The following is a 13,521-nucleotide window of genomic DNA, read 5'->3' on the forward strand; positions in this document are numbered from 1 at the left end:
GGAAGAAAAGTAGGTACCAACTAGTAAAGGATAGAAGGATGTGAAAATAAAAAGCTACCATAAGGATGAATGATTGATTCACTATTTGTGACCATAACGTCATATATACTAGTTACACCTTACTATTTTCCGGGTTAAATTATTATTATTTTTCTTCCAAGTCAACCATGAATATTAGCTTGCATTAAATCATTGTTCTCTAAAATCACCATTTCCTCATTGTGTGTGTGTGTGTTCAGAAATACGCTCCAAGCACACTAAGACCCCTGGAAAACATAGAACGTTGTTCAAGTCTGCCGTTCAGTTATTCACAGTGCGCCAAAATGGGGAGTACCAGAGCCCAGTGTGTCAGGCAGTAGTAAACATTTGAAGCATGAGCTGCTGCTGATAGGCTGCGTTCAGAAATTATGAGTGAAGTGCACTCTTTCTCCCGCAGCACATGAATGAAGCGTTATGTTAAATAAATGCTGCGTTATGTTTTTATTTTTATCTTAAAATGGCTTAACTTAACCAGAATAATGTATCCCATATTGGCAAAGGTAGAATCCCGACGGGTTAATGAACCTTTTTCTTTGTCTCCATCTTCATCAAACTTACAATGATTTACTGTGCCAGTATATTTAGTCTTCATTTTGCGTATATATATATATAAAAAACTAAGTCAAGTGTAACATATGTTTTAAAGAGTGGAAATTGGAAACCATGTTGAGGGGGCTTTTGTAAAAGCTTAATAGAGGCGTAAAAAACAAACCAATCACCCTCTACTTGGCGTCATCGTGGGGTATCATGGAAACACTGTAACAGGTAACACTGTACCTACTTGTAGCCTACCCTTTATATTGTAGTATGCTAGTGTGAAATTCTTCTTTTTTTATATTTGTTGAATTATGTTTTGCTGATTTAAAATGGCTTCACATTGCACTAGTCAAACAACAATGCGGCATACTGAAATAAAACTGCACAGGTACAGTCATTTAATTTATTTACATATGTTCCTATCAAACAAGACTATCAGGTACTTTTGGACGACAGAGTGGCGACTACAGGTCCGGCCTTACGCCAAAACCGGGCCCTTTAGGAGGTTCTGTTAATGAAGTCAGTCCGCCGGCAGGCTCGCAGGAGAAACGGCCATTTCTACAAAAAGAAATCCAAGAAATAAATGGTCAGTTAGTCCGTGTAAATAGATCAAATAAAAAGACTTGGGATTGTACCTGGGCCCTGGTAGAGGGACTCTGCCTGCTTGTAGCTCATCAATAATATGCTCCATGTCCTGTGGTGTAAGGTCCTCCTTGGAAACAAAAAACAAACAAAAAAACACTGTTGTGGAGCAGACCTTCACCAAGGATCAACTGCTATAAATCACGTGTTAGCAGTAACCTTGCCAGCAAGAGAAATTATCGCGGTATTTATGAGTTCACAAACTCCAGAGAATACATCTTGTACCGCTCCCGCTGATACGTTTGCAGCCAATCTTTTTTCCGATCGGACCAATCAGGCGTTGTTTTGACAGGACGAAACCAATAAGCGCCGTTGGCGGGGGTAAACAAACAAACCTAACAGACGAATGGATGCTGCAATTAATTATGTTCTCGCATAATTACTCACCGTTTCCTTGTTGAATTTGAACGAGAGGAGTTTCATGCATTTTTATCTGGTAAAGATGTTCATGCTTCCCCCCCATCCTTAAAATGAGATTTTCATCCATTGTCTGCCCTTGATTGGTCATAACAAAATGTGCAAAGATTCCGCATCGTCCAATCAGCTCGAAGTATTGTACAGCAAGCCCCGCCTTTCCCGAACGGGTCTGCCTAGTGAAGTACCAGATTGATAATGGGAAGAACTCCCTCGAGTGAATCTCACAATTATCAATCTGGCTGGCGAAGTTATGTTAACAGACCACTTACTAATTTGTAGAGAAAGCTGTGAATGGATGAAGGCTTTTATTCCAGGGTGGACTGTTCCAGTAAGGTCAAATTAATTAACCATTAATTGACCTGTAACTATTGGAGGCATGGCATTTATTTATTAATAGACCTGTGATGTACATTGGGAGATTAAACATGTACCACTCAAATATTCAATTTTAGTTAAATAAAGCGCGGTTCACATGGCAGGATAATTAGCCAGATTTTTCCCCCGAATCTCCCGTCCTGGCAATATATGGATGCTCCAATATCCAAAAGGTGCATGTTGGTTGTGATGTGCAGCCAATCGGAGAGTGAGGTGATGAGGCGGCATGGTGGTGGTATTCAAAATCAAGAGTCATAGTGCAACAGAAAGTCCGTGCATGCACTATCTCCGTTCCTCCCCAATGACTTTTTCTTTTTTGCAAAGCAAGAAATTATGTTATTGGACACGTCTGCCTAACTTTCATGCCATTGTGTTGCTCCCAAGTCAAAATATTTAATATATTATGGTTAGGTCGGTACTCAGAAATGATTATTTTTACCTTGCCTCGCTTGTGCGGACAAGTGCAATACAAAATGGATGGATAGATGTTTAAACTTAAGCGGATCAATTTGACCTGGTACATAACAAAGTTACCGCAATTTATGAGTGACCTGACTAAGTTTTTGTTTTTGTTTTTATGCAAGCAGTTGCACAGCTAATTCTTTGCCTGGAGTTGCTACATTTAATCATCAAATCTGTGTAGTATGTCTGTATTATACTGCCCCCTGGTGGCCAAGGTGCGCACATCAGATGGTTCAGCACAATGCCCATTGAATTATCATGCACAAAGTGTTTAACTCTTGACATATTAATCTTGTAAATTCTTTGAATAAAACAAAAATACGTTTTTCTAAAGTGTTTTTTTGTTTTGTTTTTGAGTGCTGGAACAGGTGAATAGCATTTTCATTTATTTCAATTTGAGACACGTGTGCAGGTAGGTGCAAGTGTTGGCACGGAACATATTTAACTTGTAAATCAAGGCACTGCTGTATTAGAACTGGGGCTTGCTGTATGAGGTAATGCTAATAAACGGACAATTTCTAAATAAATGTGGCACTCACGTAATAGTTGTCATTGATCTGCACCATGGGCGCGTTGACACAGGCGCCGAGGCATTCCACTTCGATTAGCGTGAACATCTTGTCCGCCGTCGTCTCGCCGACCTTGATGCCTGTGTTCACAACACACATTTAGTTAATTAAGGACAATGCACGCGAGAGTAAACCTTCCCGGTGATTCAAGTATGACCTTCTCACATATGTTTTTGTAGAATATATAAATCACTGAAAATATTTTCATTAGGTTGCCTCAAACTCTGGCGAGGCCGCGTGTATGTGTCTGGACGTGAGCTGCGGCCGACAGCAGCTCCCGTGTGAGTGTACTCAAGGTTTTGAGTTTTACTGTTCTCCCTGCAATAAATAAACATCTGAAAAGCATCAGGGGCTGTGGCTGTCTTTTTCAACATGCAAGGGCATTACATGCTTCCACAACAAAAATAAAAAATCCATGCTGTAAATGGAGCCACAGCAGTTGAAATGCAATACAACGGGGTAACATAACATTTTGAATCATGGCTAATAGGAAAGTAGTTGTTGATATTTTTACAGGTTGTCTAACAGCAAGTTGGACGTCAGCGTACTCACACTTCGGGTACGTTTTTTTCTAAATCATCCCCAAGTAATCAAGCATTTTGGTATCATACATTGGGGTATATTTATGTTTTAAATGATTAATGTATGCATGTTTTATCCTAAAATAGACACAAACATTTCCCCTCGTTTACGTGCTCTTCATGGCAAAAGGCGCATCTTCCCTCACCCAGCTTGTTCTTGATGGTCTCCAGGATGCTGTCCGAGTTGCACAGCATACACGGCGTGGTGGTGCAGATCTGGATGAAGTACTTGCCCACAGGCTGGCGCAGGAACATGGTATAGAAGGTGGCCACCTCATACACCCTCATGGGAGGGATCTCCAGCACCTCGGCCACCTGAGGGACAACAATGCTGTTTAAACGGGTTTCTGTTTTTAATTATTTATTTTTACCACTTTCTCATGACCGTCGGCAAAACTCGCCTTGTTCATGACGCTGACTGGGAGCCATCCGTATTGTCTCTGGGCCAAATCCAACACAGGGATGGTAGCTGCCTGCTTGTGGCCAACTGGGTACATTGAAATGATTGCTTCGATTCTCTATGAACAAAACATGTCTGAGGATGACAATGCAAATCAAGCAAGAAAGACACTAACAAATTCAGCTGTTGCTAACAATTACAGTAACTACTAGCATAACCCTAACCCGTCTACTATTCCGTTATATAACATCTATGAATGTCAGCAAGTGCATACACGGGTTCATTGGACTTTCTGCCATCTAGTGGATGAGCATTTTATTGGCAGACCTGATGAGCTCTCATGCCACATTGTGCCACGGCGAGGTGGTTGTAAATCGCTGCTGCATTGATACCCTTGCCTGCAAGTCCCGGATTGTGGAGTTTTCTGAGACAGGTAAATTCCATAGCGATCCATTTGGTATACATTTCACACTTCAAACGTGAAGTAGACTTCAGCAAGCATCCGTAAGTTGTATACTGATCGTCATCGGTCACGCGCGTGCCTCATCTAACGGGCTACTGTGAAGGAGCATGTATATTGGCATGCTGTATTTAATAATAAATACAATAAAAGTAATTTAATCAGAGTACTGTTCTCGTGACTGAATATATCATTTGGAGATGTATATATAGTTGAAAAGCGAGTGAGCCGGCCGTTTTACCGCTTTCCACCACACACCTGAGCGCACGGCACTTCTGTCAATTTCACCACCGAAATGTTTCAACTAGTGTTGTCACGATACCAACATTTTGACTTTGATACTTTACTTGCATAAAATACCTCGATACCTCAACAAAATTCTAAAACACCAGCAAAAGCAGCAAAATTAAAACTGACAAAAGGAAGAATTATTTACGTTATTTATGTACATACTGTATATATTTATGTATATACTATATGTGCTTTCACATTGCATGCCATATTCTTGTATTTGACATTTGATGTCATCCATTTTATATATTGGCAATACAGTGGCACTCCAATGACTCAATGTATTATTTGCTTGTGTGCGTGCATGTGGCGTCTCTGCTCTTCTCCATTCTGCTACCAACGAGTCGAATGCGTACTACAAACTGGGAACAAAATAATTCACACTCGACCTATATTGTGTCAAGTGTCAAAAATGCGTCACAACCTGTCGTTCTGTCAGTCGTCTCAGCTTTTTCTATGCATCACTATGATTTCCTACTTTGTGCCTGTTCATTGAACGCGCCTTGAGTCCACTGCGGGAGTGATTGTTGCTTTTTCTTCTGCTTTGCCGCGAAAAACATTTGCTCTTGTCACAAAACGTTTCTAAAACCCAAAATCAAAAACCACACGCGTGTTCTTCATGTGTTTATTAATTACATTCGTAAGCAGTGCTGTCGCGTGGCTTCCACTCAATGCATGCACTCTTAAAAAAAATTACGTACTTTGGCACAACACCTTACACCACAGTAACTTTCAAAATATGCTTACAGACAGGCTTTGTCATGCCGGTTGGCTTGTCGTGGCTGTCGGCCATGAAATGACAAAAAGGTTACATATGACACTTAACAGCGCGTCATGTTTCTCAACAAGGAGCGGACGGCCAGTGAGCGCTTCAGTGTTCAGTGCGTGAAGCCATCTTCCCGCGTCCTCTCGCACACAAGCTGAAAGAGGCGTGACGCTTACTTAAGGCGTTTTGCACATATCGGTAGAAAGGCGGCCATGTGTGTATGTGTTTTTTTGATTTTTAATACCGGTAAAAAAAAAAAAAAAGGCATCAAGCTGTTTTTGACGCCAAAACATCGAGGTATGGTACTGGTACCGGTATCCCATGTAACACTAGTTTCAACATATAACTCACAATTGCCACCATTAGAGTGACTGTAGTTGTTTTGAGCTGCGCTTTCAGACAAACTTCATGGGGGAATATGCCCCTTAGTCATTATTATAACAAAATCATTACTCTGCATTTGCGTTGGACCTAAATTTTGATGTCATTTTTTTATCCTTTGCGAATTTTGATGGAGGAATGTCAGAGACTTTATAAAGACACCTGGGAACTGTTAAAAAAAATTAACAGTACTTCTCTTTTAAAGTCAATACGAACTTGATATTTCTGTAGTTGTTTTGGTTAAATCTGCAACGCAGTAGTACCGTAACGCATGACTACTAGGTAACAGGAATTCATTTTACATTTTGGAAGTGGTTACCTTTTTGTTCTCCTCTGTGAACTCGAACGGCGTGTCAGCATTGTTGTCTGCCGTGTCTCTGTGCTGCAAAGACAACAGAGGAGAGAAGACGTCACGGTGCATCCGTTAACATGTGGAAAAGGACACCACAACCTCCAGAATGAAACACAATCAGGTCCACGACGCTGGTGTTCTGCATAACTATTGCCAATAGGAAATAATGTAAGATCATTCCTTGTTTCCATAACAGCTTTATTATGATTTATTAATTGCACAGACAATGTTTTAAGGAATACCCCAACAGCCAAAACTGTCATACAGGTGTAATAAAACAATATAAAGTAAAACTATTAGCCCTGTGAAGGTGACAGCAAGAAACTTGATGTCGTTTTCAGAGTTATACTGTCAACTAGTAGTACTTAAAAGGAACCCCGACTGTCATGACAAGTTTTCTCTATATTATTTATTTGGTTGTTATTAACGTAACTATGAGATTCATTTTTCAAAAGTCATTTCCAGTTTAATATATTTTGTAGAAAATGTATTTGGACGTACGCAGTTACTTACGTTGCAACGCATTTAGTGCGTAGCGACATAGAATGGCGGCTGGCTCTCTGCCGAGCATTGTGAAACCGCTATAAAGAAAGCAAGTTAAGCCTCGTAGCGTTCCTAAAGAAACAACATGCGATCGGGAGTGCCACCCTCCCCCACGCCGTGCGCTCGTCATTCACCAGACGCATCCAAGAGTTTTGATCGTCACTTTAGTAACAACCAAATAAATAATATGAAGCAAACTTGTCATTAGTCTGGGAACCTTTTAATAGTGTATTTCTGTTCAAATTAATGTATGTGTGTAAATGGTATTTAATATCCATGAGAAAAACAGCTCTGCCCATCTTCCAAATAAAATGTATTTAGTATTAATATTTAGAATAGTGGAAAGACTAGGTAACAGAATTATTATTTTATTTTATTTTTTAAATTTATAGTATATATTTTTTCCAGACAAGTTGAACTGACAAACTGTTCAACAAACATGTTGTGCAGCCGTTCCTGTCAAGGGACAGTGAAACCATGGCATGTTTCCATTGTGCCGCTCCACCGTTTCCATATCGCAAGCAACGAGCTCCCAGGAGCCATTAGTGGAAACTTGCAACCTTTTGGGGGTTTGCTCAGCGATAACAATCATTCACTCCACCAACAGAATATCAAGAGACGCCATCGGTGGACATGGAAAGGATTCATGCCACAAATGTGTCTGCCTTTTTTCTTTACGTTTGTCTGTGGGAGTATGACCAAAAGTCAGTCAATAGCGCCCTCTGTGAAGTTGGAGGATTAAAAAAAAGCCCGCCATCAGTTTCACTGGCATTAAATTGGGTGGGCATGCCTATCAAGGACTCGTGCCAGAAATACAGCAGAAAAGCATTTTGATTTGAAGCAGGAATTTTGCAGACACTTGTGTGCATTCAAAAATTAGAAGAAGAAAAAAAAGATCCCCGACACCAGTGGGTGGACATGACTATTTCGACAGGATGTACAAAAATACGTCTCAAGGACCCATGACAAAAATTGGGCAAGAAGTTGCCCATTTTGGTTTTGAAGCCGACTTTTCACTCAGTCGTACCCCCTGGTAAGTTAGAAACAAATTTGCCCCCCTACATCAGTTTCGCCGATCAAAACGTAATTGGGTGGACATTTTTCTATGACTGCGCGTAATGCTACCGTGGCCAACAATAAGATATTTTAAATTATTGAAACTTTTGTTATTATTTTTGATGAACACATAGGGGCTTACTATACATTTGCATTTTAATGTTGGTCATGATAGTGGGAATTGGAGAATTAAGTATTTTTTTAGGTGCTATTTGGTGAAAAAAAAAAAAGAGTTTGAGAACCACTGGCCTACGTCATCTATTGTGGGTGAGGCATGACATAAAGTTTGATGATAAGTTCTGAGGAACCACCCTTGTCATTTCTGTCACTTCAATTTAAATAGTTTTAAAACTTGTAGTGCAGTTAAGAATGCTGCTATGTTGATCAAAACATCATCTGCACCGTTATTTACGGTTTTACGATGGCAAAGGCTTGATTACAGAAACAAGCTGAGTTTGCATGACCTCTATTGGAAATTTGGGAACAACGTGGAACTTAGTCAACGGAGTGCATCAAAGGGATTCATCAGAGAAGTTATTTACAAACGATTAATTGCGAGTGTCTTGAATACTACATCCATCTAGAGGATTTGAACTCACCACAAAGATGCCACCAGCTCCTGTGCGAGCAGCAGATCGATGAAGACCCCTCACCTGGGAAGCAGAGAATGAACAGCTAAGTCCTTGTTTCTTTCTAAAATTGTATTATAACAGTGAAGGTTCAGATTATTCAAAACTAGTCCTTCTATAACAAGCTAGCATGCTAACGTTAGCTCTTAGCTAAGCGGCCTCCACCGCTTTGCCCTTGTGAGGAGTCATGCTATTTTCATAACAAACGATACTAAAATAGCTACAAATGCACGTAAAGTGGCAAATTGATACTTATTCGTACCGTCTGCGACACCGCAAATCGAGCTAGAGAGGACAAAAACATCCCGAGGGTTGACGTTGGGTCCCGGTTGAGTCAACAAACTGACGGGACGACTGCAGCTAGTCTTGTGCGAGTCGACGATTGATTAGAAATGTCTGAGCCGAGGGCTTTCTGCGCAGGCGCAGAGATAACGAATCGATCATCGAGTGAGATCTCAACCTTAGAGACTTATTTAAATTGCAAACACGGTGTACAACTGTACACCATTATAAAAAGTATTAATAAACACAATTTACATGTACATGTGTGTTCACTGCTATCTCATTATGCTGCTTTTAATATATAATTAAAAAATATGTCATTTTTTCAACATATGGTAACTTAAATAAAATGCAGACTTATACTTCAATGATAATTATAGTACAATATTAAAAGATGATTTTACATTTTAAAATGTAGTTATTTTCTATATTATTTTACCAGGCATTTTAAACTCTTTAATACTGTAAGTAATACATTAAACATATATTACAGACAAAGTAGATAATAAATTATACTTTATACCTGATATTTAAATACCATTGATTTATGTCCATCTGGGGCTTCTGCAACATACAAAATATATATTTGTTTCTAAATGTATTATAATGTTGTATATTATAAAAAATGTTACAATATTTCCTTTTTCTTAAAAATACTTGATTACTAAATAAAAAGGTGCACAGATCGATCGGCCGGGACTGGTAAATTTGGAGATCAGTGATTGGCCAATCCCCTGAAATAAAACCAATCTTGTCCACCAATCTCACCTCCCTCCACAGAGGTCTGAAAAAGTCAGCCACTGCCCTCTTCTGCTGTAAGATGACTATTAGGCTGTTCATTTTCATTTAAGAGAACTGCTTCATGTGCAGTAAAGCAACCCGTTTGTTATGTTTGTATTGTCAAATGTTTTAAAATAAAACCTAAATAAAACAAGATTGGAACATTGAAGGTGTATGCTGTTTGGCTATGAGAAAAACTGAGATCTGCACCAAAAAAACCCATCGGCATCAGCAGGTCAGTCTTTTTTTTTCTTTTTAAGATTTGTGATCGGCCAAAAAATTGTGAGAGGTGTTCAAGAGTATTCCTACACATTTAAAAAAAAAGTAATTAGGGAGCCCGGCAATATACATTGGACCTGTGAATTAACAAATAAGAAGCAACACAGTAGGCCAACATCAGCCTCTCAATAAACATCATGAGTGACAAAGTTGAAAGAGCCACCAGGGGGTGCTACTTTCATTTGTGTTCTATCAAACTCTCTACTAAACACATTGAGACACACCCTTCTACACAAGGCGAAGAAGAGGACAAAAAAGTAAGAAGAGAAGATGTTCTACTCTGTCAGTCGAAAAGGGTAATTCTCCTTCTGAGTATTTCCTTGGAATCTGCCAGTGCCATTATTTGGAAATCTCAAGAATTGGCTGTGAGCTCCCAACTGCTTGTGAAAAATGGTCGTCTCAGGTAAGTATCACTTTAAGTATTACCAAGCTGCACACCTGTTTAGCACATCCGAATACACGTTATTGTTGCTTTAAGGATAAGGGTGCCCCCTGGGTGGGCAACCCAAAGCACATGAACCATGGAAAACGTTTGATGCCAGCCTGCCAGGCAATTCAAAACAGTCTGAAAAAATTTAAAAGAAGCCTTCAAATGCTAAAAATATATCGTACAATATACTCTTGACTTGCAAATTGCCTATGTTTAATCATGCAATTAAGAACAAAGTTGTTTTTGACTAAAAGTGCATTTTATGTACACTCGTTAAAGCATATTGGCTTGCCTACATTTATTAGTACTCATGACATAAACGCATCAATAACATGGTATCTAGATTACAAAGTAATAATACATTTTAAATACTCGGATAGTATTGATCATCTTGACTTGCATGTTTAATAATGTTATAAAAACAACATTGCTTCTGACTACAAAGTGAAGCTTATAATGGTAAAATAGTATAGTAATAGCATGCTTAAACACATTGGATTGTTCATTTTGACTTGCATACATGCTTAATCATGTCATAAAAACAATGGCGATGTTGCGTTACAGTTCGGGAGGTTTGACGAAGAGAACTGAGGCGTTTGTTTTGCAGGAAAAGGGAGAGGATATGCCATTGTTTGGGAGTGAGGTCATCCTGGTTTTCCAGATTTAAAGATCGTACATTAACACACACACACACACACACACACACACACACACACACACACACACACACACACACACACACACACACACACACAAAATCATCCGAGGAATAAAAGGACATTCATTCTGCATGTGACAGGAAGTTCCTAACTCCCTGCAAGGGAATGCCGTATTTCCTCAAACAATGGTCATCTACATCTCCTCCAGTATTCTTTAGACAATAAGACTATGAGAACCAGATTGAAAAAAAAAAGCCACTGGGTGCTTTACAATATGGATGCCTGGTATACAATAAAATTAAAAAAATATTTTAAAAGATAGAAAAAAAAAAGACTTTTCACAGACAAAGGCCATGAAGTGCTTTATAAAACAAATTTTGCCAATTTAAATAACATTTGGATAAAGTTTATCCAGTAGATAATCCTCAATAAACTTCAACATCTGCTTCATCTTTGCAGCCCAACGCGACATTCCCGAGCCTTAGCAACGGGGTCACCATGCCGATGCCCACCATCTCCAAAGCAACCAGGCGTCCTCAGAGAAACCTGGCGCATTACGAGCCCACTTCCGCCCTCTGAGGTGGTTGCTGAACAAATTTGATCTCTCTTGTGAGATATGCTAGGTGGGTGGAGCACCTTCATCTTCCCCCTGCTGTCGGCGGCTCTTGCCGGCGGCTGCTTGTGCCCACCGGCCACCATTTTGTCAGCGTTCCCTTCCGAGGTGCCCGTCGGGGTCTGCTGCCTCAACTACTCAGGTTCCACGCTGGGCCTTGTTCCCTGGTCTCGTCTGACCAACCACTCTGGCCTTCGTATTCTGGATCTCTCTTGGTGCAACATCACCTTCCTGGAGGTATCGACCGTGGGGGCGTCCCTACTGGAGAAGGTCTACTTGGCGCATAATGGGATTGCAGCTTTACCACGCTACTTCTTGGCTGGACAGCCCCGCCTGAAGGTGCTGGAACTGAGCTGGAACGCGCTGCAGGAGCTCCCTGAGGGTTTCCTGCAGGACTCGGATAACCTGCTACGGTTAGACCTGCAGGAGAACCGTCTGCGCTCCTTGCCGGCGTCGGTGCTCCAGAGGCCCGTCCTCAGGAGCCTGGAGCTGAACGGGAACCCCTGGGAGTGCTCCTGCTCCTTCCTGGAAGTCCTGGAGGCGGAGGAGCTGGCGAGGAACCTGACGTGTGCCACGCCTTGGACACTGGCAGGCCGTGCAGCGCGCTCGGCCAAACTGAGCGATGCTTGCCGGCCGGCCAGCCTCACCGTGCTCTTCATCGCACTCCCACTTCTCATCCTCGCCACTCTATTGGTGTGCTGGTGCTGCGGGAGGAGGAGGAAGGAGTTCCCCACATTTGGGGCATCCAAAAAACGGACCCCCAGTTTAAGAGGGATCGGGTCCAAGGTGAACAGCGAACCCCCGCTGAAGTCGGCAGACTGCGTCGGGGAAGGAATCCTTATCCTGGCTTCGAACATTCTGGGAAGCACAAACAAAGATGAGGAAGTCCCGCTGGGGTCCGTAGAGTTGCTCCACTCAGGGTCCGAGGGGAGGAGGCCCAGCAAGTCTGAGCCGGACGCTGTTAGCGTGACAGAAGTTTTGAAAGACTCAACCGACCGGGAGAAAGCATATATGACTCAGTCCACCGAATACTACAGCCTGGTGCCGGAAATCCATCTGGACGACTCAGACCATGAGGGTTGACCTTTAGATTTCGGGGAGTGGAATTGCAATGCTAAATCATTTTTACTAGAATTCTTTTGTGAAAATGCCTTCATCGCTGGCAGTCCTGTGTAGGAGAGGATAGCACATCTGCCTCACAGTTCTGAGGTTGACGATTCAAATCTCAGCGAACGCCTGTATAGTTTTAACACTTAAAAAGTGTCACCAAGCGGTGCACTATTCACCCACTGATTGGGAACGTGAGCTGTGATTATAGACCGAAATTGTGAAACGTGTCCCACTGAGACATAACATTGGGGCTGCTTTAGATCATACCCGCCTGAGACTGTTTGCACTCATGTAACCATAGCTGCTTTGAATTTTGTTGGATGCACAGTTAGTTTGCTTCCGATGAGTAGAACCAGTAGCTCAAATTTGTCCTCGATTGAGGACATTTGTAAACCTGATCATCTCCCAGATACGACATACTCCTGCTGTGTTCTACAGAGGACATTTATGACTTTTCAATGATACCAATTGTGAAGAGGTGGTGCTTTGGTTTCTTTGGTTACATCGCAAAAGAAAATGACTTCTGTCAATGCATCCCATAATACTTCTTATTGAGCAAATTTTGGCTTGAAATGTTGTTGACAGTTTTTCTAAAAGTCTTCTACCACATTAAAAATGTTGTCCGAATCATTAACTGTATTTGAAACTAATGTCCTCTATTTTATTCTGTTCTTTCAAATGACAAAAAGGGGTGTCATTCTCCGAAGCAGAGAAAATTGTATTGCAAATTGTTGCCCCTCTTGAACCAAAGTAAAGCAAGGACGTGAAAATGATGCCTTGACGAGCAAATGGTTCAAATGTTTTGACTGCTCGATGCCCAGCTGCATTCGAGGAAGGTTGGAAGTTGGATTTATCCCAGTTGGCTTTT

The 13,521-nt window shown here is 41.1% G+C and overlaps 2 protein-coding genes across 2 annotated transcripts; one reads left to right on the plus strand and one right to left on the minus strand.

Moving 5' to 3' along the window:
* Positions 1-965: 965 nt before the first annotated feature.
* Positions 966-8,903, minus strand: ndufv2 (NADH:ubiquinone oxidoreductase core subunit V2). The gene is made up of 8 exons (XM_086077638.1): positions 8,763-8,903; positions 8,471-8,524; positions 6,240-6,302; positions 4,024-4,140; positions 3,769-3,937; positions 3,012-3,121; positions 1,212-1,288; positions 966-1,134 (listed from the first exon to the last, which is right to left on the minus strand). The coding sequence occupies exons 1-8, from the start codon at positions 8,802-8,804 to the stop codon at positions 1,041-1,043; spliced, it is 726 nt and encodes a 241-aa protein (XP_085933764.1). The 5' UTR covers positions 8,805-8,903; the 3' UTR covers positions 966-1,040.
* Positions 8,904-9,689: 786 nt separating this feature from the next.
* LOC147181055 (uncharacterized) lies at positions 9,690-13,287 on the plus strand. Its single transcript, XM_086077626.1, has 2 exons — positions 9,690-10,244; positions 11,390-13,287. Exon 2 carries the CDS (start codon positions 11,547-11,549, stop codon positions 12,624-12,626), a length of 1,080 nt encoding a protein of 359 aa, XP_085933752.1. The 5' UTR covers positions 9,690-10,244; positions 11,390-11,546; the 3' UTR covers positions 12,627-13,287.
* The last annotated feature ends 234 nt before the right edge of the window (positions 13,288-13,521 follow it).

Source organism: Leptonotus elevatus, chromosome 1, assembly GCF_054856555.1.
Source record: "Leptonotus elevatus isolate MCC_2025b chromosome 1, RoL_Lele_1.0, whole genome shotgun sequence".
In the NCBI taxonomy this organism is placed as follows: Eukaryota; Metazoa; Chordata; class Actinopteri; order Syngnathiformes; family Syngnathidae; genus Leptonotus; species Leptonotus elevatus.

What these genes read in the sequence shown, in the direction of transcription:
- ndufv2 (XM_086077638.1), bottom strand. Translation starts at nt 8,804, where the DNA reads ATGTTTTTGTCCTCTCTAGCTCGATTTGCGGTGTCGCAGACG. An exon ending in GATTTGCGGTGTCGCAGACG is followed by an intron (nt 8,525 to 8,762) that starts GTACGAATAAGT and finishes TCTGCTTCCCAG; the next exon opens with GTGAGGGGTCTTCATCGATC. An exon ending in GAGCTGGTGGCATCTTTGTG is followed by an intron (nt 6,303 to 8,470) that starts GTGAGTTCAAAT and finishes TTGTCTTTGCAG; the next exon opens with CACAGAGACACGGCAGACAA.
- LOC147181055 (XM_086077626.1), top strand. Translation starts at nt 11,547, where the DNA reads ATGCTAGGTGGGTGGAGCACCTTCATCTTCCCCCTGCTGTCGGCGGCT.